The sequence below is a fragment of the Lipophrys pholis genome, assembly GCF_963383615.2.
Source record: "Lipophrys pholis genome assembly, chromosome: 22".
In the NCBI taxonomy this organism is placed as follows: domain Eukaryota; kingdom Metazoa; phylum Chordata; class Actinopteri; order Blenniiformes; family Blenniidae; genus Lipophrys; species Lipophrys pholis.
In genome coordinates this window covers 15,227,122-15,254,040 of record NC_137644.1, presented here as the reverse complement: position 1 = coordinate 15,254,040, position 26,919 = coordinate 15,227,122, and the positions used below count along the sequence as shown (strand labels likewise).

At 40.5% G+C, this 26,919-nt stretch overlaps 1 protein-coding gene across 2 annotated transcripts in view; it reads right to left on the bottom strand.

The window, feature by feature from the left end:
- The window catches only part of grm8a (glutamate receptor, metabotropic 8a), a 240,438-nt gene that overhangs the window by 24,082 nt on the left and 189,437 nt on the right, over positions 1–26,919 (bottom strand). For both annotated transcript variants that reach the window (XM_080492342.1, XM_080492341.1), the window contains exons 7-11: positions 25,440–25,643; positions 7,275–7,414; positions 4,569–4,715; positions 1,509–1,930; positions 418–784 (exon numbers count right to left, since the gene is read on the bottom strand). In XM_080492342.1, coding sequence (XP_080348468.1) covers positions 418–784; positions 1,509–1,930; positions 4,569–4,715; positions 7,275–7,414; positions 25,440–25,643 — 1,280 coding nt within the window. The remainder of the gene's footprint in view (positions 1–417; positions 785–1,508; positions 1,931–4,568; positions 4,716–7,274; positions 7,415–25,439; positions 25,644–26,919) is intronic.

Here is a 26,919-nt window from a genome sequence, read left to right as displayed (position 1 = left end):
CAGGCATGCCTGTTAATGCACGAATTAAAGAAAAATATAATTCCAAAATTTACATCAAAACGAGCTAAGCACTTTTTAATTACGGCCAAAGAAGGTCACTAAAACAGTGACTTTCCTCCTGCCAGTGATTTGTTAGTGTAATGAAGATGTTTAACATACTTAAGAATAGGGCATTATTCATAACATTCTGAACGTTTTCTGTCAGATGTTAAATTTCTAAATAAACACACACTGCAAAAACTGCTTTAAACCTCAAGTCAGGTCAAATTCATATAAACACACACACAAACACACATTGAGAAGCTCAAGATGATGGTGCTGAAGTACAGCCATCAACTATATATTCACTCTTACTTTCAACCATAATTGGCAAAGACAATGTTTGCAATGCACGGACAAAAACACTCATATTCTCACCCTTTCTGCAGACTGTGAAGTGCCGAAAAATATGGGTATGAAGGCCAGCCAGATGATGCAGGTGGTGTACATGGTAAATCCGATGGGCTTCGCCTCGTTGAAGGTCTCGGGGACGCCTCGCGTCTTGATGGCGTAGACCGTGCAGGTCACCATCAGCAGGATGGAGTAGCCCAGGGAGCAGATGAGAGACAGGTCCGAGATGTCACACTTGAGGACTCCACGTGCCGCCATGGGGTCCTGGGTCCGCTGCTCGCCGTAGTCCACCATTGCGTGGGGGGGGTCCACGGCGAACCAGACGAAGACCCCCAGGAGCTGAACCGAGATCAGGGAGAAGGTGATGACGAGCTGGGAGGCGGGAGAGATGAACCTGTTGTGAAGAGGGAATGTTCATTTCAATAAGACGATCTACTGGCATGGGTTTGGGTTTAAAAACAAAGCAGGTTTGAATAGATTGAGTCAAATCCACCGATCAAGAAGAAGGACTTTTTCAATTTCATTTTCAGTGGCTCTGAACACCATTGTTGTGTACATGGAAAACCAAAAGTTTTCTGCTTTCACTTGAAAAGACTGTCGTGTAAACCGGGCCTCAAAGTCCAAATAAAAACCCACAAGCTGCATTTTAATTCCAATCCTTGTCAGGAAACAACTTGTTCCTTTAAGCTTGAAGGCCCAGAGCCTGACGACCTGGAGGAACGACACATGCTGGAACATTAAAAAACCAGCCTCAACAAGGCTTCCTGTGAGTGATTCCTTGAGCTGGACCGAGCTGGGGGAAAACAGCCGACCGTCTGGGTAGCAGGGATGTGAACTTGAGCAGCCTGAGCACTATTAAATCCAAAATTACCATTTAAGCCACTAAGTTGATTCTCCCAGAGTCACACTCACTGAGCGCAAACAGTACAACAGGTGAGAGTGAGTTCATGACTCTCATAAATAATGTATGAAAATGATTGCAAGTAGTGTAATACGGGGAAGAAGTGGAGGTTAGGTTTTGGGGAAACACATAATTGAGTGCACTCACTCACACCGACATTTGGTGTCACTAAACTCATCCAAATCTACATATTGAACACAAAAACTGAGATTTTTACCTGGGTGCCGTCACGGACTTCTTCCCTTGCTCAAAAATGCGGTGTATCCTGTTCGTCTTGGTGAGCAACGCAGCGTAGCTGAAGCACATCCCCAAGCCCAAGAAAATCCTCCTGAACGAACACACGCCCACATCCGGTGTGGCGATCATCAGGAACGTGATGGCGTAGCACAGGAAGATCCCCGTGAGCAGCACGTAGCTCATCTCACGTCCCGACGCCCGCACGATGGGCGTGTCGTTGTACCGCACGAACGTGACGATGACAAAGGAGGTGGCGATGATCCCGAGCATGGAGATGAAAACGGGGAACACGGCCCAGGGCGAGTGCCACTCCAGTTTGATGATCGGGATGGGAACGCACCCGGTGCGGTTGGTGTCAGGCCGCATCTCGTATGGACACAGCTCACAGGTGAACTCTGAAGCCTGGAAAAGGAGAGTTTTTTATTTTATTGTTTTTAAAATGTGAATTCAATACATGGATTGTTGTGTGAAGCAGGGCTGTCAAACACGCAGGTTAGGCTTAAACTTAATCCTGGAATTAAAGAAGTAACTGCTGTTCCTAAGGTGTTCAATGGGTTGCACCCATTCACACAACAATGTTGTGTATCCATGGAGACAAGCTGGTGGTAATTTCCCGCCATTTCCATGAGGGCCGTTTTCAGAAAGTTGCGTTTTCAGTTGTTTCCGAGCAACAGTGTCACTGTGATGGACAAGTCCACACAGTGACCGTTGAAGGTGATGCCATTCACTCACCTCACCTCACCTCCTTGTTTGTTTTGTAGCCACACTCCAAACATTTCACATCCACGCCACACATTTGATTTATTCATTTTATTTATAATCTATTTTTCCTTCGGTCAGTCTGTTGTGTTAACACCTCAATTTGTTAGTTATTCTGAGTTTGTTTTGTTGACCTCTTTTACCGTCACGGAAAGTTAAGTTTGTATTTATTGGGGCTAAATAAAAAAACCTTTTCAGAAAAACCTGCTTGGTCCCTGACAATTGGTGGAAGTGATGGGATTTTTCAGTGACAGGAACAGGTTCTTTTTTCCATTTCTTTTTTTTTTGGACAGCCAAAACACAACAGTGTTTTCCGTTTTCACTTGGAAACATCCTGATAAGAAGAGAGGACATATACTGATACACAAAAGTGACCAGCAGAAGGCAGCAATGCTATCAAAGAGATCAATGATTTAGCACTAACAGTTTATTTCCAGCAACATTTAAATGTGTATTTTTTTTTGCCTTGTGAGAAGCTTTTGTCTACTTTAGTATGCAGGGCTACACTGTGGCTGGAGGTTTTCAGTGTGCACTTGATTATATCATAAAGAAGTTCATAAAATTTAAACAATTTGCCATTTTTGAACAAACCTTTAGAGGAAAGGGATGTAAAGCAAATAAATATGTATCTTAAGTAACATTTTGAATGTGCACATTCACATTTCTGCACTCAAAAGCTAATTTAAGTGTCGACAATGGACCTCAGGTGAATTTCATAATGTGTAAATAATCCATCCATCCCTCCTTACGTATATCTACCCATCTGAATATTAAAGGTGTGTGTACATTTCCAGTATATGTACATAACTCGTGTGGATTCCTCAAGCAACTGAAAGTAGCTGATGATCAGGTAAATGGTAGATACATTTTATTTCTCGTTAAAGAGAGTAACATTTTACACATCATTTCTGTACACTCAAATACGAGTCAAATACTTGTTTTTGTCATGTTTTTATCCTCATTCCATTCAAATAAAAGTCCCCAATCTACAGTCCGGCGACAACAAATTATTGATTCCACAGCAAATGCATGTAACTGTAAAATGAGTATTGACTGCTCGGTCTGACAAGCTTGAGTTGCCGCTGTTATGACTGCTATTTTATTTTTCCTTTATTACTTGGTGAGCAGGGGGAACTCGCTGCCTATATACTTGCTCGCTTGTGGATTCTCTCAAACTTAATAAGAAGGATGATGGGCTGCCAAATTGTTCCCGCCGATGATATAATTAACACTGGGGATGTGTCTTTATAATGCGTGATGAGACCCTTTCCCTCACCTCAAATTAGATACAACTCCATTTGCTTTAATGGCATCTGTGGGGTTCTGTCTGCATACATAAATATAAAAAGGGCCACCTAAGTAGATCACTTTTTTTTTGTTGATAACTTCAATTGAGTTGAAACAAAGAAAAACTAACCGGGGAGGAGCAATAAGCACAAAGCAGTCAGGAAAAAAAGATGCCTGCAGTTTTTTTTCTTTTTTTTTTTTTCTTTTGTTGAAAATGTCAAAGTCAAATCAGTGGAAAAAGTTCTGTTTCAGATTCATTAATGATGCCCTCCAATATAATGGGTTTTATTATAACGCAGGTGAACAAAGTTTAACCAGTGTTTGACACTGTTAAAGTGAAAAGGTTAGAACAACAGTCCACGTCGGCTTTATCCAAATTAGTGTTGCTGTAGTGGAGTCGATGGCAGGTAACATTGGGCAAAGGTTAGGAAACACACGGGGAAGTTTGGAGGTAATCATCTATGCACTGAACTCACTCGCATCAGTTAATGTCAGGTATTTGCCCCCCCAGAAAAAAACGTTTTCATGTATTGTTTTCCCTTTTTAGACGTGTTGCTGCACAATGGTTGTTTTAAAGTGGTACACAAAAATGTGAAGATGTGACAACAAATCTGGTGAGAAATCTATGACTCCTAAAGTCATACAGAAATAAGTATGATTTTGGTCCATTCAATGTGTTTTTTTTAAACAGAATGAGATTCATATGTTATACAGTATAATGGTGTTTAAAGTGAGCCCAATGAATAGTTGAGAACTTTCCACTCCTAAAACGATTATTAATTCCATTAGCAAATTTAAAGTAGGATTTTTGTGCAAAAGCAACTTGTGAAGCGCGACACATCATCTTACTAAGATCACATCTGCAACCTGATTGTTAATTTTAGGCACAGCTTCGCAGAACAGCGGTAACAAGAATGCAATTTTCAGTGCACGGGAATCATATTTCATTGTTTCATGTCGTGCATTAGGTGATAGTTGTTCCTTAGAGATGTACCTGATAGTGGTATCCCTCACAGCGCTCGCAGTGCCAGCAGCATGGCACGCCTTTCACTACCTTCTTCCTTTCCCCGGTGCGGCACGGGATGCTGCATACAGAGGCCGGCAGGGACGGATTCCCCATCCTCCAACGCATGGCTTCCACCTGAGAGGAGAGCAGGGGAGAAGAGAGGGTTATACGCCAGTGATTATTTGTCATTTCCAATGGCAAAATTACACTTCCTATCTTCTCGTAGGATACGATACAGCACAGAGATTGGCAGCCATCTGTTCAAGCTGACATTGCTGTGTGTTAACGGTCCTTTAACACTCGGTTTTCTCTGTACCTGCAGAATATGTGTCTGCAGGGCTTCTTGGAGAGCAATTAGCACAAGCAGATCCTCTGATCGCTTTCCTGAGCGCTGCCAGGCACAAAACTAACACCAGCTAGTCTGGAAGCCAGCAATCAGACCATAATCAGATCTGGCACAAATAGGCCATCTGTATTTCCTTCTGTGTGCGCGTGTGCGTGTGCGTGTGCGTGTGTGTGTGTGTGTGTGTGTGTGTGTGTGTGTGTGTGTGTGTGTGTGTGTGTGCATATGTTCGTCCATGTGTGCATTTTGTTTATTTGTGCTCGTGTCATCCTGGAATCACTGTGAATCCCCGAGCCTTCCCGTACGTCTGGATCGTGTGAGTTTGCATGAGCGCGTTGTAATTTGAGGTGATGTGAGCGAGTGTTTGTAATAAAGTCTGTCATTATATCGAGCCCCTAAGGTTCATTCATTGCTGGCAGTGTTGGGGGGGAACAAAAAAACAACACTCACACAAAAAATGGAGCAATACTGCTTTAAACAGGCAAAGAAGCAGCAGCCCTACAAAACTTGTTAGGAGGGAGAAGTCATCTGGGATGGAGAAAGTGAACTTCATTCAATCAGTGACACATATAAGAACACACACCAAGTTAAAGCAACAATATCGGGTCTGTTCACAGCTTCTTGCGTTGCGCGTAAATCTCAAAAGAAGATAATTTGAAGCAATTTATCCTGGCTACTGCATTCTTTCCTTTGTTTATTGAGCATTTTTTGTTCATTATTTATTCATGCCTTTACCTTAATCCACACAAAAGCAAATACACACCTTGTTTTGTAACGAAAAAAACCAACTAATAAATTATGCACTACCCAAAACAACACAGGCCCTGTCATGAACCTCTCTTTCATTAATTACTAATGTGACATAATAGCAGGTACAATAGGTTTCCGTTTTGAACTTCAAGGGGTTCAGACGTGGTGTGCATCAACAAACGTTCGTCACAGAACTCACCTGTTTAACGCACACTTCTCCTCTTTGTGCCGACAACACTGCTGACTGATCACGAGCACTTCAACCTGCAGCCAGCGCAACTGTGTCCTTTGCTCCTTCAAGCTTAACTGGTTTGTTAAAAAGGCTTAAATGCATCTATCAATTTGTCAACTGTCAAAAGGCCCAGTGGTGTCTAAAATGGCGTGGCGGCTGTCTTCTAGCTGCCGTCTCCGTCTCCTTCCGTCTCTCAGCCAAGCAGGCCGTCCATCAGCCAGGAAGCAGTTTGTGTCTATTAGTCTTCTCATCTGTCATCTGGCCTTTCTAATGAAGTCCTGGGTGAATTCACAACTACAAGCTCTCCCGCATGCTCAAGGAGTTCATGTGCAGGCATGTGTGTGTGTGTGACTGAGACAGAACAAGAACATTTTAGTATTTATATAGTATTTATGTGCTGTATTTCGTAATGTAACATGATTTGGTGTGAATTCTTTAGTGTGGATATTTGTGGTTGGTAGATTATTAGTGGTAATAATAATTACTTATTCCACCCCATCACCACTCCAAATGATCTGGCCCAGTTTGACCCAGTTTCTGTTCCGCTGATCGTTTCCAGCTCAGTCTGGAGCCAGTCCCGTTTCTTCTTCCAGGATGGTGGTTGTCCTGTCACATAAGCCTGGGGTTTCCCCGAGTGTGTGACTCATCCAACTCCACCTCCTCCTGTGTGTTTGCTGTGCCATTCTTTCCTGCTTCGTAATCTCACATCATGTCGGCTTGTTGGTCTAGGAGTACGACTCTCAATTTGGGATGCCTCGTGTTAAATTGCCAGATGAGCCGTTGGAATTAATATAACCAACATCCACGGAGGCAATGATGCTTCTTGGCAATTTGCTGCTCATCCCACAAATGCATGTTTCCTTACAGATGTAGCACAGACTTTCCAATGGTAAAAACAAGTAGCAAAGAAGTATTGTTACAACAAAGAAAGCATCTACCAAACATTAACATTCCTTTTATACATGTAAAGGATGTTCTGGAGGTGTGTGCCTATTTATTAAGTGTCTCTTATGGCACATGGTCACTGAATAGAGGAACAGATCATCAAAAACGTTCAATTCAATTTTACTTTTTCTGTTGAATGAAAGCAATGACTATGCAATGGTTTTGTATTTTAAGTGAGCTGCCAGATAAGCTGTTATTTTTCATTGATTGAGGCAATAACTATGTACCACCTAATAAAATTCTTGTTTCACCTTTGAATTTGTTACTTGCAGAATAAAAGCCTTGTTTTTAATTAAAACTCTCCTCCTTTTTGATTGTCCTGTGTTAGTTAGTTTTGTTTGTCTTTGTTGTTGACCTTAACTGGTTAGTTAAAGCACGTTTGTGTCATCATGTAGGAGTGCATGTGTGTTCGTATTTTCCTTACTTTCAGGTGCAATTTATTGGTCCAGGACCCGATGACTCTGTACTCGGCAGTGGATCTGTTGGTGATCTGGTACTGGAAGATATCGTATCTTCCCGGAGCATCTCCATTCTCATTGAAAACCACGGGTGTGCCAGCACTTCCTGCAACCAACAGAAAGAAATAGATGGAAAAGACAGTAATTAAATGCGATGCGAATACAATAAAATGGTTCCTTCTGTTTTTCTTTTCATACTTTACACGAACAATCACAAGTCCCGAGAGATTAATTTGGATTCCTTCAATAAACAAGTGAGGTTGAATATCATTAGCTATTAATAGATACCACAGTTTCCTCATTGTTTTGTATTCCAGAGCACAGATTTTACGAGAGTAAAAATACAGTGCAGCGTGAATGAATGAAGGATTTATTACAAAGCTTTTTTGCGAAAAGTCGCACACAATGCATGGACAGAAAGCACAAGATTCTACAACGTACAGTCGATGTTTGCATGCATTTAAAGAAGTGAACATTTTCTCAGGCAGCCGGTTTATGAGCTGTGATTGCAAAAGTGTTGTCCCACTTTAGTCCCCAGTCTACCTTTGTGTGCAGCAGAGTGCCGTGATTGAATATGCACACGCATGGATGAGTTTATGTGGCCTCTACGATTTGGTTTTCTCATCACCAATAAGGCTCAACACAAACCTTTTTTATCCTTCTCCCTCGCTGTCCCCTTTATGTACGGATACAATCAAATCAAATAGCTGAATCTGGCTTTGTATAAAGGGAATCCAATTACAGTGTTCATGCGGCGAAAGCACTGCATAATGGAGATTCCACCTGTGTACAATAAGTCATTGATATGGTGAGATGATTTCAGGGATGATGAGGATGTATAAAACAACTACCTGTTAAAATGAAGAGACACCGAAGTGAGCAACCAATCAGAAATCGAGACAGTAAAGGGACAGACGGGGAAAGCAATTGTGCCCAAACATAAAATAAACAAATAACAAGTGAGCAAAAAGAAATAGGTTTGAGATAAAAATAGAATTGAAAAGACAAACAGAAAATAAATTACAATGGGTAGATAGGCAATTTCACAATATGACAAAAAGAAAGTAATCACGTGTGCAAAAGTTGGAAAAGGGAGATAAAAAGAAAAAAGACTGTAAACACAATTGTGAAAAGAGAGAGAATGCAACAATGAGTAGAAAGGCTATTAAGACGCCAGGAAGATAAATGAAGAAAGACTGAATCAATACAGAATCAACTTCCCATTGATGCTGCAATTTATGAATAAAGTCCATTCTAGTGAGAAATAGCAGAGAACCAGTGCCAATGCCACTATTGCAACTGTCCTTGGAAGAAACATGCAAACACACTCAGTAACACATGACAGTACACGTGCTTTAAACACTGACAGAATGAAAACCCTCAATATTCATTATACACCCTTGATTTTAATAGATTAAATATTTTTCTTTTTTACAACATAGTCATTGCTAAATATGAAGGCATGATCAATGCTGTTATCCGATTTGTGTGTTTATTAGTCTGTTTGTATGTTTGCAGGCACGGCTGGGCTTAACTGGCCTACCAGCAGATCCAAGCTCTTATCAATGGAGCGCATCGTAAAACACAAAGCTGAGACATTGACAGACTGTTGGTAAAAGTAGAGGCTTTGCAGCACAATGATCTACTCAATCCCGTCTCAAATCATGACATTAAAATTCAGTTAAATTCAATATGAACTAATGATTCTTTAGAATAGTTCAGTTATTGTATTTTCAATGCTTGGCATAGTATTCTTTTTTGGGGGGGGGTGAATCCAAAATATAATACCTGCCAACTAATTTGAATCAGCTTAACAAGCCAGAGGTAAAGCTGTAACACTAATGGCAACCAGACTCCCAAAAGCAGGACCATCCTGGGTTGACAAGTAAAAAACTTTTTGTTTGGATTATCTGCACAAATGCCAATATTTCACCTGTCGGCTGAGTTTCTTGTTCTGCTCTTGCAGCTATCAGAACATTGCAAAGGTACTAAGAAATATCACAATTAAAACTGCTTTTAGAGGTTTGGCAGGTACTTTTTTTTTTTTTTTTTTTTTAAACCGTGCAGCATGAAAGCAGTCTGTTGTTACCGTTGAGTAGGAAATGATTATTCAATCTCAATTCAGTGGCTGTGCCATTTATTGGCAATTTTTGAGCAAGGCGGATAAAGGCTGCACCTTTTTAAAAGTGGCATAAATTACTGCAAACACACACACAATAGACAGGACAGGTGCTAGCATTATCAAGCCAACGTGTTGGAAAATGAACAGGTTGCTGAAAAGCCCTGAGCGGTTGTGATTAACATTTTGCTTTAAAAGATGCCCAGGCAGGATTAACGGCCTTATGGATTTTCAGCGGCGGTTTGTTTGGTTTATTCACCATTAAATTTAACTGACAACTATTGGTTTTTGAGATAGTTTTCATGGAGGATTTCAGTTTTATGAAAAAGACTCTTAATTTAAACAAAATAATGATTCACCCTGTTTTATCCAACTTGGGCTTGTTGGGTCCAAGGGCCAATCTCAGCCGACAGTGGGAGAAGGCACCATACAAGAAACAATCACAGAAAGACAAAGGCAGAACGCACATACACATCTAAGTCATTTAGAGAAATGGATTAACTTCAATTGCACGTTTTTGAACTATGGAAGAAAACCTAGTCACACAAGGACAATGCAAGGCGTCGAGCAGCGGGCGTTCTTATTCTGAGCAAAAGTGCCGACCTCTGCACTCTGGCCCAATTTCCAGATTGGGTGAACTGTTCATCTATGAGTTTGATCAAAAGGAATATTGCCACTGGTCAGTTAGCAATAAAACCAGTAAAGTTTTGGTGAATGTTTTATGTGACACGTCAAAATTGTAGCTCTTCCCTCTTTACCTGGAATGACCTTGAAAAAAAGATAAAAATCACCTGTTCCAATGGCAACGCACCTCCGTCTCATCCTGTACTCAAACTTATTCCATTCTGTATTCAGAGGCATTTGCTGCACTGCAGCACATATCTTCCATTCAGTGGAATTTAGTCTTGAAATCACATTCTGTTCTTTCAACAAACGTCAACAGCGGACAGAAAGCAGCCTGGGCATATTTCTGCTGATAACTTTGGTGCCTATTATACCTTATCATCCCTGGCTTGTGAGGATAATGTCAATTGGAAGTCAATTCTGTGATGAATGACGGAAAAAGCTGACAAGCTCCACAAAGACACCAAAATTGCTGGAAGACTACAAGGACAATGCAGGATAACATAAGGCGGATATAACTTTACTTTGACTTGAAGAATTAAGGATAAAATTTCAGAGCTCAGTAGGTCAGAGAGGCTTGGGGCTCATATTAGGCCAATGCCAAATGCTACACAGAGAGTGAGTCTGTTTGTGTGTTTTAAAGCACGAGCAAAGGTTTCCCTGGGCTCCTCTTAACGCCAACGGTTTTCTCCTGCCACCGTAACGACTTGGCCCCCACTGAAGTGTCCTCTAGCGAGATACCGTTTCCCTGCTCGCCAGCGGCATCGCTGCGTCGCTTCCCCACAGAGTGGCAGGCTTTCCCTCTGGGCATCAGCAACAGGATATCACAAATCTCACAACTTTCCTCAAGACATGTGAGAGAAACTCACAGGTCACGACCTCTTGTTTCAGAATTCAAAATAAAAAATGTCAAATGACGGGTTTATGCAATATAAATCAATGTGAAGTTGAATTTGGCTGCAATGAACTCGCAGACAAAGATACATTTGCAAAAACCCGGGTGAAATGCGGGTGAATAAGGAATATAGGCACAGAAAAGAAGATGAGGAATTAATTTGCGTTTCCACTAAGTTCAAATGGATTGGATGTCAGTCGCACCCGGGAGAAAGTGCAAGAGAAAAATAAGAAAGAAAGATACGGAGTGAGCAAGACAGGCAAAATGCATCAACCCTCCGATAGCTTAACAGCCAAAGAAAGGAAGAGAAAGACAAGAAAGAGGCAGAAAAAAGAAATAATGACAGAGGAAGACCAAAGTGAAATAAGAGTAAGCAGGGCGTCAGGAGAGCGTCAAAACCTGTCCGTCTGACACTGAGATGCAGAGACACATGGGCCGACTTAAAAGCAAAAGGAGATAGGGAAATGAGGGTGAACAAGAGAGAAAGAAATGTCTGAATATTACATAGTAATGCAGCTGAACAGACTCCAAGTTTTCTTGGTTTGGCAGAACAGGGGAAGAATGAAACACTTGGGGGAGGTAGAAAAGCAGAATTTGGGAGAATATCAGTTAGCACAGTTTTCAAAACTCTCCTCGGCTGACAGAGATAGAGCAGGCAGATGGAAGACGGGTGCAGACAGACAAAGAGAGCAAGCAAAATGCCACAGACCTCTCTCCGATACTGCAGATAGCCACACTAAGACAAAAAAAAAAAAAAAAAAAAAGAAAGGCAGAGACTGACTGCTACAGAAAGAAAAAGTTGGAGAACATCAGGCTGTTAAACCCCTGAAGCCTCTCCTTGGATGATTAGTTTCACGCCAGAGTTTGCCACAGTTTTCGTACCGGAGACTAAATGTTTATGATGGGGAGATAGAAAAAAAAACTACACTGCAGCAAGAATTAATAAAACATGTGCGTGTGTGTGTGTGTGTGTGTGTGTGCACGCGTGTGTGTGTGTGCGTTGCGTTTTAGCCAACAGGCTTCCATCTGTGTGCCACACACACATCCATAAGCACTGATAAGAGAGAGCGACACGGGCAGGCAGTGGAAGAAACACAAAAAGAGAATATGAAATGACAGAAGAAATGTAATAATTACCCCCACTTATTCCCCCAAATAAATTAAAAATGGCTTCCATTGGAGGAGCCCACAGAGCGTGAGCGGCTGGTTATCACCAGTCCTTACCCCTCATCTCTGCTCCTTTTCACCCCCTTTCTTCCTTGTTTTTCTCTTTACTTTTCCACGGTCTTTTTCCGGCCAGTTCTCACCACTTGCTATAAAAACGATCCTCGTGGCCAACCCCTCTCTCCTTCCAGCAACAGCTGCTTCTTCTTCCTCTGCTCTCTGGTTCAAAGCGTATTTCGCCTCTCTATACCCCGAGCTCCAGCTCTTTACCTCCTGGCTTTTGCTTCACCCCGCTGCTCTCTATCTTAAAAACAAGTCATGTTTCAACCGCGTCCTCCTCTTGATGCAATTCCTAAGCACTCTAACCTCACTTCGTCCCTCTATCTATCCATTATTTCCCTTAAAAAATATATATTTTGACTCATCTTAAAAGAAAAAAAGAGACGGCTTCTTTCATAGAAAAATAGAGGCGATAATAGGAGACAAAATAAAGCAAAATAAGGTTTAAAGAAATCAGTGGAATGGAGAGGGGAAACAAAGCATGCGACAGAGGTTGTCCGGTAAAGCGGTGTTACACGCTACACGTATAGTTGGTCCCAGACATGCGCACAGGCCAGCGTTGCACGGCACCCTCCAGTAATTACAGAAAACTAATTTACCGAGCCAACGTTTGTGTCATGATCTGCATTCACCGCAGTCTCGGAGAAAATGGGGAGGAGAATGGAGAACGAAAAAGCGGGCGAAAACACAGAGAGAGGGCCATATTACGTTGATCAAAAGAGACAAAACAGCCCGAACGGGAAGGAGGGGGGGGGGGGCAGAAATACAATTTAGAGAGAATGAAAGCCAGCGAGAACAAAAAGTAAAGAAAACAAGGAACAAGGAGTTATATTACCAAACACGGCAAAGGAAAAGGCCCGGGTGGCGCTGATAACGCTGGTTTATGTTCCACATAACTCATGAGATAAAGTCATATTAGCTCAAACAAAAGGATTTTTTTATTTTTTACGTATATGACTGGTTATGTTTCACAGCTTTGTCTTAACTCTGTGTATTGATCGCACAGCGAACAAGCAGAGACACAATCTGCAAATCTTTCGGTGTCATGAAGAAATATAAGGCCGCTATATAAACAAATGCAATCGTCTTCTTCACAGCTCTTTTTTTTTTTTTTTTCCAACAAAGTATGAATAGTAATCTCTTTATGTTCCGACCTTCAAGCTTCCAAACACATGGCAGTTACACGCACTAAACAATGCAGGCAACGATATTGGACAGCCGAAGCTGGTTGAGGTAACATCTGTTAAGCCCGGACATAAACTGGACCGCCATTATTCAGCTGGTAAATACCCTTGACAAAAGACATTCGGCCTTGATATGATCTACTGATCCACTAACAACTATAACGACAAAGAATAATTAGTGAAGCTTTTATTTGATGGTTTACAGATTGACTGAATTAGCTTGAAAAAAAAAAAAAAAAAGAAGACATTTTTACATATTCATGACCGTTTGCACAGACAAATCAATGTCAATGATGTCTTTTCATTGTCAATTGTACTCATGTGACTAGACGGAGTCACGAAAAGGCATGAAAACATGTGAACTGGTGACAATTATCACTTGAAGGCGCACTTTACTGTCGGTGAACTCCCGGTGAAGTTTTCATGCATTTGATTTTGCTTGACATTCAGTCAAGACGTGCACAATGATTGTAAATGTGTAATACTTGTGACTATTTTGTAGTGGATGCAACAATGACATGTGACAGACAATCTATACAACTGCTTGTAATTGAAATAGAGGATTTCTACCAAGCAACCATGTCATCATGTTGTCCAGCAGCATAAAGTGCAGAAAAGAAGTGACTGGATAAGTACCCCAACATGGATGAAGACCAGACTGACATACTGAAGGCTCATTTCTCATTTCTTGCACTTTTGCACTTATGTGATCCAATGGTTCTCTGATAATTATCAACTGTTGTATTGAGGAATTTACACAGCTTTTGCTTAGGCCCCGTTTAGGCATCAGCATTTCCAAGTTAAAATGGAAAACGTTTATTGCGTTTTTTTTTTTGGGGGGGGGGGGGGGGGGTGTTTACACGACAGCAATGGTACTCAGAGCCACTGAAAATGCGTCATTTTTTAAATGGCTACAAAGCTGTCCGTCTGTGTGGAAATTACGGGGAAAAGGAAACTTTTCAGGAAAAACTGCATCCGCACCACAGCTGTAGTAAAATCTTCTTCTGCACATGCACGAGTAGATGGATGATAAGAAACATGGCCGTCTTCAGAATGTGAACTAGGAGTCCATATTCTCCATGGACTTGGTAGTTTTAGGGAGATCTCCTGCATGCCTTAGTTGTAAAATGTGGTTATTTGATTGACTGTTGCCTTTCAATTCATCTTGATCGGATGTGGCCTTTCTCCTCTGACATCAATAAAGCATTTTGACCCACAGAACTGCAGCTCACTGGAAATTTTTATTATTTATTTTTTTTGTCTTTTGGACCACTTGCTGTAAACTCTCCGGATGGCTGTGCATGGAAATCCCAGTAGGTCAGCAGTTTCTGAAATACTCCTCCTAAAATTACACTGGGGAACTTTGCCATATCAGTCTTCCACTCTCACTAGAGCGGACACTCACATCATTTGACATCCAGCTAAATGTATGGCTTCAGGGTGCAGGAGCCACCCGTTAATGTGAAGTGCTTCACGTGGTGTGTTTATTACTCATTTCATTTTTTTAATCTTTATTTTTTTATGGATTTTCTTTGCCTGGTTAAATAAAGGTAAAACGTGTTGCACGTGGTGTGTGCACTGAGAGAGCACTCCCACTAAAGACGAAGAGACACCTGATTGAAAACTATGTCAATAATGTCATGCGGACTCCCTGCTGTGTGTGAGTGGGCAGCAGGTAGCAAGTAGAAGATTATGTGTGAAATTATGGAGTTATATTTGTGTCTGTGTGACATAAGCTGATAGATATATATTAACCTGCAAGGAATACTGTGTAAGTGAAATGGAGACTTTGCTTTTAGTTGATTTTGTGAACTGTATTATTAGTAGTGATTTGCAGGAGTTTGAACTTTCACCTTCAGAACATCCTAGGTTTGGCATTGGTTTCCTCTGAGTACTCCTGTATCCCGTCACAGTCCCAAAACATATTTGACGTAAATCGGTGACTATAAGTTACCTGTAGGTATGAATGGAAATGCACGAGTATTCGTTAGTGCAAACACGAAACACCTCCGGACAAACTCCATGTCAATACTACGTACACCTCCAACATTCTGTGATTGGTGTTCATTGAGTTCATCCACACTCAAAACCAAACCATTCACTATCCTCTCTCTCTTTTTTATGACCGCCTTGACCCAGAAAACTTTGGTGAGTCTGGGTATCATCAACTTAATCATTGCTTAGTTTTCTGTTTGTTTCAGCTCAAGATGGATGTACTCAATCCAACCTTTCAAATCCCCTCTCTGCCGTCTCCTTCCTTGTCTCTCCCGGTGTCACACCTCATATAACACAAAATTCATCCTTCTTATTGTTTTCTTGGAGTTTTCTCATTCGCCGAGGCCATCAAGCCAACGTAAAGTTCGATATACCTCAGTCAGCACATCCCCCCCAAGTCTCTTTGTCTTCTACTGAAGGTCAATGCGCTCAGCTTCACGTCTCAATTTCTTCTTTTAGCTGGCCCGGAGTTTCCCCTTTTACGTTCTCTGCCAAATGGACAGATTGCAAATTGCTTTGATCTCTCATTTTGTCTCCTCCTTTTTGAAGCTGTTATTGACCAGGCGAAGTTCATCTTTCTTCTACCTCTTTCTCCACATGCTTTTCCCCATTGTCTTTTGCACTCGATTGGCCTTTTTTTTTTTCTTTCCTGCGGCGCTTTCACATTTCACAAATCTATCTACCGTCCATTGTTTCTTTTCCTCCAATTGACTCTCTACTGCTTCTTCATCGTTTTCCAAGGTCATCCTGCCCGAGCACGCTCTCTACCTCCTCCCACAACCTCTGCTCCTTCTGTCTTTCTCAAAGTTCATTAATACTTGACCTCAAGTTCATCATCGAAGTAAGTTGCTCTTTCAGAAGTGAACTCATCTCTAACTCTCTGTGAGGTCATTAGGAACAGGTGAACTTCATCACTCGCAGCTGTTAAGTCTCCACGTCTAATCGCTGAAATCCCCACTGATTTCTCTCTTTCTCTCTCTTCCTCCCCAGGCTTGCTCAGCCAGGTATATACTTTATCATCTGAAAGTCAACCCCTCTAATTACAACAAGTCAGCTCCTATGAGGAAGTCCATCTTGTTCTCTCGGCAGGGGGGGAGAACCTGCCGGCGATTAGATCCCAATGTGTTCTATTGCATGACAACTACACACTAAAAGAGAAAAGTAAAAGTTTATTTCATGCTCTATGTGAAACAAAGAGTGTTTAAGCTTTGATGGCGGATTTCATTTCCATTCAGAATAAACTGTCGTTACATTTGTACATTGAAGCCCCATTTACACGATAACATTCCAAGTGAAAACCTGTCATTGTAGTTTCAGCAAAGTTCCATGTTCACACTGCAACATTTTGAAAACGAGGTCCGTTTTCACCGAAAAAGCGGAAACAGTGAAATTGATGTAGTTTTCATGTAGGGCCACAAGTGAAGTCTTTTGGTTGTTTCTGTAATGAAACCACACACACATGCTCAACATGCCATAAACATAACAATGTGATGTTCATATGAATAGAGGACGAAGTTAGATTTCTATTCTGGGTGACTCTCAACTAAAAAACGAACAAGTTCCTGATATGGGCTGGGAGTCATGATTCTGGAGGCTGACATTTAAATGTGAAATGAAGACAAACAAACCATGTTACTGTGTGTAAACTAACCATTGTGTTTCATTTGCAATGCAGTGAGTGACTGCCGGTCAGTCTTGTTGTATTGTACTCCGTTGTCAGTAAAGTACACTACAATGAAGTACAACACAGCAACAAGGGCAACGAAAACATGTGTACAAGCAACATGATTCCCTTGTAAATCAATTATTACTTATTCATTCCCACAACATTCCCTGTTATAATTAGTGTTAATTAAGCATCACAACAGATTCATAATTCTTAACCAATTTTTTTTAAGTGTACCCACTCATTGTCATCCATTTCAAACAACCTGTTCAAAACGCTTAATAACGTTTTGTGTCTGAGACAATTTCTCTGGTTGTACTAACTTTGGAGGCTTCAAGGTATGCGAGATGTCACAGTGATGTATCTACCAAGCAAAAAGTGTGAGCAGCAATTTTAAACATGAGGAATAGGGAAGTCATAATAACAATTCATGGCTGAACTCAGAAAAGCAATGTGCCTGACACAGAGCTATTGAGGCTACGCATGCAATTTTGGGGATATTTTAAAATAAATTACACTTGTTTCGATAGAACATCCTAGTATTTCTATCCCATTTGTCGGACAATAAATCCAGGGCATACACAAAATAATGATAGAGACCAGGTAAACAAATGGAAATTGCTGTTGTTAGTTGATGAGTCGATGACTTCAGTCGAAGCAACGGGAGTCCGACAAGACGGCCAAAGGAAAAGCGGAAAGGATACGAGATGTAGTGAAAGTGAAAGAAAAAGAAAAACTCAGGAAGATAAAGCCATGACAGGGTGATGGAAAAAATATCAGCAGATTTAAAGGAACGAGACAGTGTGATGGAGATGAAAAGCAAAGTAAGGCCATCACTTAGTAAAGCCTTTGAGGGAAAAAATCACAAAACAACAAAGCCAGAAACACTTAGCCTCTATCTAACACAATGAATATGTGCATGTGTGTATGGTTTTCGTGCTTTGCAAACACATTATTCAGTTAAAACATACATAATATCAGGTTTTTTTGGATGATAAAACAAAACAAAAAAGTCCCTATGAGATGAATTGTTTTTGAGCGAGTACATATTCTTCATCCAGTTCCAGATGGGGATGTTGTGGTAATTACTGTAGCCTCACGTCAAGAATATAAACCGTACGTGTTCGGTTGGAGCCTTCTGTGCAATTTGCACGTTCTGCTTGTGTTTTCTGTATACACACTTCAGTTCGGGTTAGGCTCAATACCCCGCAACAGGATGAAGTGGTACAGAAAATGAATGGGTGAACGTTGGGTGGTTAATGGCAGGAGGCAAAGCAAAAAAAAACAACCAAAAGATGATCTTTAAATTAATGAAAGTCAATGCAAAGTTGGCATAGGATCTTAAACATGAGGCCCGCAAGTATCCGCAAACACCATATGTGTGTGAGTGTGTATCTAGTATTGCAATAAACAACCAGAACAAACAAAGATTAATCGGTTAGGGAGTCAAATATAAGTTTATATATCTGAAAGTGGTTATTTTTCATTTCATTCATTTCCCCTCACCTTGCTTTTATTACTTTATCTCGACAACTTCATTTATAGATTTTCTTTTTTTTCTTTTTTCTATCACGCTAATTCAATTTTAACAAGAGCCCCTCTTATATCAAAGTAATCTAAGTTTTGGTTGAAAAACAATATGAAACATTCGAGTGAAATTCTGCTGTGAAAGTGATTTCCCTTCTTCTCTCGAGACAATACATACAGTGCATATATATATTTGAAATGTACATGAGATTCATTTAATCTGAATGACAAAGTGTCACACTATTCAATGCTGCTGTTACGTAATGTATCGATAGCAAAGTCATGGAAAGTAAGCACGAAGTTGTAAGGTTCAGTGACAACTCTAAAACACACTTGTGAGATTTGTTTGAATAAATAAAAAGGTTTTTGTTTTGTTTTTTATTTCATGACTCTCAGCAGTCCCGGCAGATGTGTGTGCATTACTCTGTTTGTCTGTTGGATTGTGTGTGGTTTTTTTTGTTTTTTTTTCTGGATAAGCCAATAAACTCCTGATCAAATAAAAGCTGGACAGAATGGGATGTCATTGCTGCTCCAGGGTTACTTGCCTTATTGGTCATGTTATTTGCTCAGCAATACACCGATTGTGTGCATGTGTTTGTGCTTCCGCAGTAATTCTTGGAGGTTATTTAAGGTAAGCTTATGCTTTTTATAAATATACTGTATATATATATATATTTATAAATATATAAATCGCCTGCTTATGAAGATATATTACAGGGATTTTCAAGACAAGAGATGTGAATAAATATGACTATTTAGACCAGGCTCAATTGCTGTCAAGCCAATACCGCCTGAATGTATCCATCTTAATAGTAGATTTGTCTTACTGTCGTAGGAAATTACACATCCCGATCTGAAATGCAATGCTATCAGTGGGAAAAGTTTGGCTTTGAATGACTTTGCAAACTTTTGAACTTACCAGCAACAACCTTTCATTGAAAACTATCACCCGTGTAATGGAAAGAGGAAGATGTCACCCAAGTCCACCTCCAGGATCGAACAGTTCGCCATTTTCCAATGAGCTCCTTGTCTCTTTCTTCCTCATCTTGTTTGTTGCACCTCTTTCCTTTTCTGTCACTCTCACCTGCCAGGTTTGACTTTGTAAGTCGAGTTGGCTTGGTACAGATCCAACCGGGGGAACAATCACTGCCCTAACAACTCCAAATTATCCCCTCCCTCTCACTCCGTCCTGTGGCCCCATGTTGGTGCTTGAAAGGTGAATTGGTATGGATCCAACAGCAGCAGAGAGAAAGGAATCCATGCTCCAGCAACTTTAACTTATTCTCTCAAACGCAGACTTAAAACGACTCTCTATCTTTGGCCCTTTCCTCCTTTGACGTTATCAATGTCATGTCTACCCGAAAGAGATCGATATCAAAACTACTTTTAATTGGAAAGCACGGACATGCCCAGGCATTAATAGTTCAACACACACCCAAAGTAGCCAGCTTAAAACCTTTAAATCTTCTAGGCTTCGATGTGGTGTGAACAATCCCAATAAATGTAACACCAAAAGTAACAGAATAAACAAACACCCAACAAATCCCCTAGCTCTTAATCTGCACCCCAGAGGCCTCAGCAAAGATCCAGGCAACTTAAGAATGCATTGATAGAGAAACAGAAAGAAAAAAGTTCCACGGTTAAAGATTCTGTAGCCTTTTGAAGATATTATAGCAGCCACTGACTGAATTACATATTGAATCACTACAATTAACGTACGAGCTGCTTACAGTAGAACTATCGAAAGCCACCGTCACTTATTTCTAGGAATGTCCAACCTGTGGAGTGTGAACACAATTCAGGTTTGGAAGGTCAAACAACTATAATTCAAGCCTGACTGTGACATTAGAGTACAAAACAAACAGCAACTTTTTTTTTTCTCTCTGAGGAAGGGAAACTCTGGGGGGGATTTATTTCTGTGATTTTTGGAACTTGCAAGAAAAGGGCTTCCAGAGGAGGACGTATAGATGGATCGCCTGACTGCCAAAGAGCTAGAAACAGAACAGCTTTCTGAACAACTAATCCAGCAATTTGACATGTTTGACTTGAAGTGCCAAAAGGTGGTTCAGCACTCAGCACCGTGGCGACACAACAAAAAGGCCTTGGTTTGTTTCCAAGTGGGCCCATTTTTTTTCTAGAGCTGGCATATTCTTTCTGCACCTGCTTGGTCCTTGTTTCTGCAAGTATACTGGGTTGTCTCCACAATGCAAAGACTTCTTCAACCAAAATATACTTCATGTTGTTAAAGACCTCTCTTTGTTAGTCCTGCGATGAACAAAAGACCTCGGGGAGAGGCCTGCAATTTTAGAGCAGATGTTCATTCTGAGCCACTATTCATTTTGCAGTATTAGTGAACTGAAAACATGACCAGGTTAAAACACTTCCAATACATAAGGTAGAAAATGTAATGGAGATCAAATGTGAGTTTATCAGTTCAGAACACAAGTATTTGTTATGATCCATCACCTCTGATGGGCCACCATAGATTTAAGCGGGAACTTGGTACCTCTGCAGGCTCAAAGCAAAACACACACGAACAAATAATTCAGTCTATATAGTCTGTACTGGAACCAGAGAGCAGAGACAGAGTGTCATCAACAAACCTCCCCAGGTGAGGTGCGCTGTGCTGCAGTCATCTATGGAGAGAACAAAGAGCAGAAGTACAGCTCACAGCCCTGTGGAACACCAGGGGAAGTATGCAATAGGTACAAGCGTATATTGTTCACAAATACTCTTTGTGATCTATTTATAAGGAAATCCATAACCCAAGTGATGAATTTGATGAAAACTGTGAAAATAAGTCAACAGTTTTTGACAGCAGCGCTCATGTATAGTGTAAGCAGCTCGTTTCATGCAGTCCTCTGGCTGTGCGATATGCCAACTGGAATGTGTCGAGCTGTGATGTTTGCAATACTTATTTCCAGACCTCTCGGTGGTTTTCACAAATGGGGAAGTCTGAAAAATAAGTCAAAAGTCATTCAGGACTCTTGTCCTGCTGAGCTTAGGGATATATGTGCCATTGGGTAAAGATTCCTCATGCAGGAGTTGAAAGACGTCTTCCATCTGCCCAGCACAGTGATGTAGTGTGTTTTCGCAGTTCGTATCAGAACCAGAGATTTTATTGACGTGTGTCTTTTTGAAGCCCTTTAGTACAACCTATATAACAACAGATATGTACCTCCTGAGGAAAGACAACTTGTTATTGTGGCTATTTGGGTTCGGGTATAAGTGTCAAACCTGGTCTAGAAGGAATTGAGGTAATTGGGAAGAGATTCCCCGACTACTGCCTGCAGTGGAGATGTGAATACGATCATCTAGCGGTTCACAGCAGTCTGTTTGTTTTTTTTAAATACCGGTCCAGGCAGAGTGCACATTTCCTTGTGGATTTCTCAGCGTTAAGATACTGACAGACACCAATGGAGATTTGGGGGCCACATATTTATCTACTGTCACCGCTGCGCCTCTCCCAAAAACTTTCCGTAGTGTCATCCAAATGCATCATTAGCTTATGAAAGAGTTTGATGGCTTGACATCAAACTCATACCCCCATATCATCTCCATCGAGTCTACTTTTTTATTCTCTTTGAAAATACTGCCAGGGTCACTTACAGCTCATACCACGTAGGCCAACTTTCAGCGAGCGAGAAGGGTTCAGTGATTCATTTGGGGAAGTTTGCGACCTTGTGGTTATGGGGTAATTTCTCTCTCCTTTAGACCAGCAATAACTGAGGAGCACACCTGAGCACAAACCTGCTGTTGCGGTATGAAAAAGGCAATCATTGCCCTGCCTGTGAATTGGATTTTGACACCTCTAGCCACGACAGACACAGATTGCACCGGAAACAACAAACAGCGACACATATTTTGCACACATCCTTGCTCAGATGTATTCATGAAATTTTAATCTCACCTGTAAATCGGACAAGCACTCGCATAATCCTCACAATACGGGCTGCACTCTGTGCTTCTTGCGGCTCTATTCTCTGACTCATCAAACATTATGTATTCTACACAATACTGGACAATGCAACATGGGAAATGAAAAGGCTGACAGGAAAGTAGGTAAAAGAGAATCAAGGTGAAAAAAAAAAAACAACTTTAATCTGGAAATATTCAAATTAGATGTCTAATACCGCGAGGAAATGAGAAAATATTCATCCACTTAAAATCTGTCAACAGTTTGGGAAGTTTGCAGCGAGAGAAGAGAAATGAATGACTGAGCAATACAAACCCAAGACAATACCTGAACAAAACAAAAGTGTAAGTGGATAATGTATCACAGAGAAAGCAAATAACTTGCAGAGGTGAAATGCAACATGACACATTTTCATGGTAAACGATTAAACAAATCAAAAGAAGTTGGTTTAGCATTAATCAAGCACTGACAAAAGTATTCAAACCTATTTTCTACATTTTATTACATTACATTCACAAATATAAACATATTTTTTTTTATGTGACAGACCACAACATGCTGCATAGTTATGGAGTGGAAGGAAAATTATGGTTTTTCATTCTTTTTTTTTTAAATAAACTGAAAAGCATGGCATGTAAAAAATATTCATCCACCTCTCTGAGTCAATACTTTGTAGAGCAAACTTAAGCTGCAATCACAGCTCCAAGTCTGTCTTATGTCTCTACCAGCTGTGCACAGAGAAGGACATTTTTTGCCCATTCTTCTTTGGAAAATAGCTCAACCTCAGTCAGACTGGCTGAAGAGAGTCTGTGTATAGTAATTCTCAAGGAATTTTAAATTGGATGAAGATCCGGAGTTTGATTTATCCATTCAAACACATGGGTATGCCTTGATCTAAACCTTTCCATTGGCTTTGTGTTAACAATGGCTTTCTTACTGACATTAGATTGTAGATTGTCACTTTATTTATACTATATATATATATATATATATATATATATATATATATATATATATATATATATATATATATATATATATATATATATATACTGTATATATATATACTGTATATATACTGTATATATATATATATATATATATATATATATATTTTTTTTTTTTTTTTTTTTTTTTTTTTGAAGGATCAGAGTAAATTCATATGTAAATAAATGCAAGAACCACAAAGAATTTCACATCATAATTATGTGGCACGTTTTGTTGGTCTATCAGATAGAATACATTTACATTTGTGCAACAAAAAAAATGAATGTAAAACATTTTTTAAAAATGTCAAAGGGTAGGAATACTTTTGCAAGCCACTGTATATGAAGTGATCCTGCCAAATGGAGAGGGATGGCCCCGACAAGTGGCTCTGAAATGTTTAAAACATTATTGTTGACCTGAACAATTTCCTGCAGGTGAATGATGGTTTACAAAACTCTTTTTCACACACCAAAAGATAATTGTTACAAATTATACAAGGCTCCCGTTTAAATTTAATTGCGCGTGAATCAACCTACAGAAAGACAAACCTGCTGTACATATCTGACAATGTAATTAGATGAAGATCAATCAGAGCTCCAGACTGTGACCACATCTCTGTTTAGTGGCGGGTGCGGCTCGTACGGTAGAATCGCAAGGTTGGCGGTTTGATCCCAATTGATCTCTGTTCATGTGTGAAAGTCTCTTTGGGGAAGATATAGACACCCAAATTGCACCTTGCATGGCAGCTGTCACCATCGGTGTGTGTGTGTGTTTACACGCATGTGTATAGGTGAATAGGAGTGACTGTGTGAAGTGCTTTGAGATGATAGAAGTGGTAAAAGACGTGCTACCAATGTGAAGATTTGAAAAAAAAAACTCTAAAGTATCTATGGAAGCACTTTTTCAATGTTGTCATGGCAACATATACATTTAGACAGACATATCGCTTGCAGCTATCACCGCCGGCAGGTTATCTGGTAACATCTGGATGGCATGTGGCTAAGTGTTTAACAGGGTTTCTCTGGCTCATTTACAACAGGACTTGTAAAAAAAAAAAAAAAAAGAGCATATAAATTTCATCTTGTACATCGATAGCTTAAAGCACAAACTGTGCAGAAACTCTAACACTGCAAGAAGAAGCAGATCTTCTTCCAACAAGCTTTCGGCAGCAGGAGAGCTTCATCCTGGACACTGACAAAGCTGAGAGACAGACTCAGCAGCGTACATTATAGCACACTGCTGACAAGGAGATCTAATCTAATCTAATAATTATAATTATATTGCTATAGTTCTGATTAAGTAGCTTGATCAACAGAAAACATTTTCATTCATGACTTCAGTGACAGAATAGATGAAATACGTTTTCACAAAGAAATTTTCTTCATCTTAAATGGAACTATTTTTTTCCGGTCGGAGAATCTCGCGAAGGTCATTTCATAAAGGTAGCACTCTGACAGTAAACTGTGTGTGATCTATTATCTGTATTTCTCAATGCAAAAAATGGTGTTTCTCGTTATCTATACACGGCTCAGTGTCTCAGTTGACATACGAATAAATATACTTATATCTGATGGTAAAGGAGTCAAACGGTGCTCATTTCCTAATTTAATATTATATTGCATAACCAAATTGATGCTTCCAAAACAATCCCAGTATTGAAGCTCTGCCGTTTAGCAATTTATGAATGTTAAAATCTTATGAGCCCAATTTCCTACCTAGATATCAGCTGCAAATGACTGAAAAAAGGGGAAACATGAAGCCCGGTGTGACAAAAAAAAGGGTTAAAATGTCAGACGGATTTGGGGAAGCGTGAATCCAGCTTTGACTTTGACACCGCACAAGTCAGAATTCAAATGCATATTCATCAAAACTCCTCTGGAATATTAGCATTTCTACCATGTTAAGCAGTGCTTTGGTATGTAAATAAATGTTAAATAATACCATCTATGTTGAGAAAGCAGGTCGGCTGATCAAACACCGAGTGCAGCGCTCACCGTTAAAGCTGACGGCACGGATGTGGCTGAGCAGCTCCTTGCCATCGATGTTGCTGGCCATCCGCGGGCACAGGCCCGGGTATCCGTAGCACAGCTCCCGGTGCATGCGGTGCAAAGCGTGGGCCATGGCGTACACTGCATCCATGACGAACTGGACCTTCCCCTCTTGCTCGTAGCTGGAATCACGGCCGACTTTTTCCAAACCTGAAGGCAGAAAAACCAAGAAGTGACTCATGATTCATTGGAATTGATCCTCTTATAGGTGTTGAAATTAATTTGGGGACTCCAGTAGTGTTTTCGTACGTTGTTCCACATTTAAGTTAGACAGTCAAGTGACGAGTACTGTAAAGAAGAAAGAGTAATCTAACAGGATCAAAGAGAGAAGGGGAAGTTGGGAGGAGTTTGGTGTAGGCAGGAATAAAGAAGAAAAACAAGAGGTAAAAAAAAAGTTCAAATGTTGTTAGATCAAGGAAACTTTTAAGGGTCAAAGAGAGGTAGAAAAAAGAAAAAAAGAAAAAGGAGATGAAACCTCTGCGCGAGACGGATTGACCGGCAGACAGGCAAGTGGGGCACGCAGCCTGACAGTGACAAATAACTCCTCTTAGTCCATTCTCACCCTGGTAGCAAAGTTAGAGAAGAAAGAACAACATGTTCTTCTTTACATGTTATGAACCACCGATAATGGTATTTCTGTGTATGGAGGGAAAAGTAGGAAAGTGTTTGGGGAGCACAAAAGACACGGCGTGCCCTCAACTCAGGTGACAAAGCCATTTGTTGTCTATATCGGGTAACTTTTCACTTCATCCACTTGCTCGTCGTCCATTCTTTCACTCCATTGTGATTATCTTCAAAAGGTTTCTACATTTGCATTTGGCCTTTGTGCGTTCACGCTGCATGACACACGCATGCACATACATGGCGGCGCACGCACAAACAAAACACACAAATAGCATCCCAAATATAATTCATCGAGAGGGTTTTATGTAATGACTCATTAGCATAATGAGCTAATGAAAAAAGAACAGAGTGAATGGAAAGCCTCCTTCATGCATTAAGATGGAAATTAGTAATTGAGTGTAACATTCATTTTCTCTGTTTTTAATCAAAAAGTTCAAAGAGTGGAGCAATGCGAGGAGCCCTAACAAATTCATTATCTTCCTCTATTCCTTCTGCGATAGCCTTGTTTTTCTGAAGGAGTCTTGGCCTCCTTATTTTCCACTACGATCCCATTTTCACATATTTTTCTTTCTGTTTACCTTCTTTTCAGGTTCTTGACAATATGCAGCCACTTCTTTCTTACAAGTAGCACCCGCCTTCAGGCGATGCAAACTGAAACCCACCTGTGCTCAGCTGAACTAACAAAAGCAGAGGCGCCGACGATCGATATCAGGAATTAATGGGGTCCAAGAATGTAATCCAATCCACAGTTATAAAACGGCTGCTGATGGTTTTTTTTTCCATGCCCAGCCGACATGCCGTA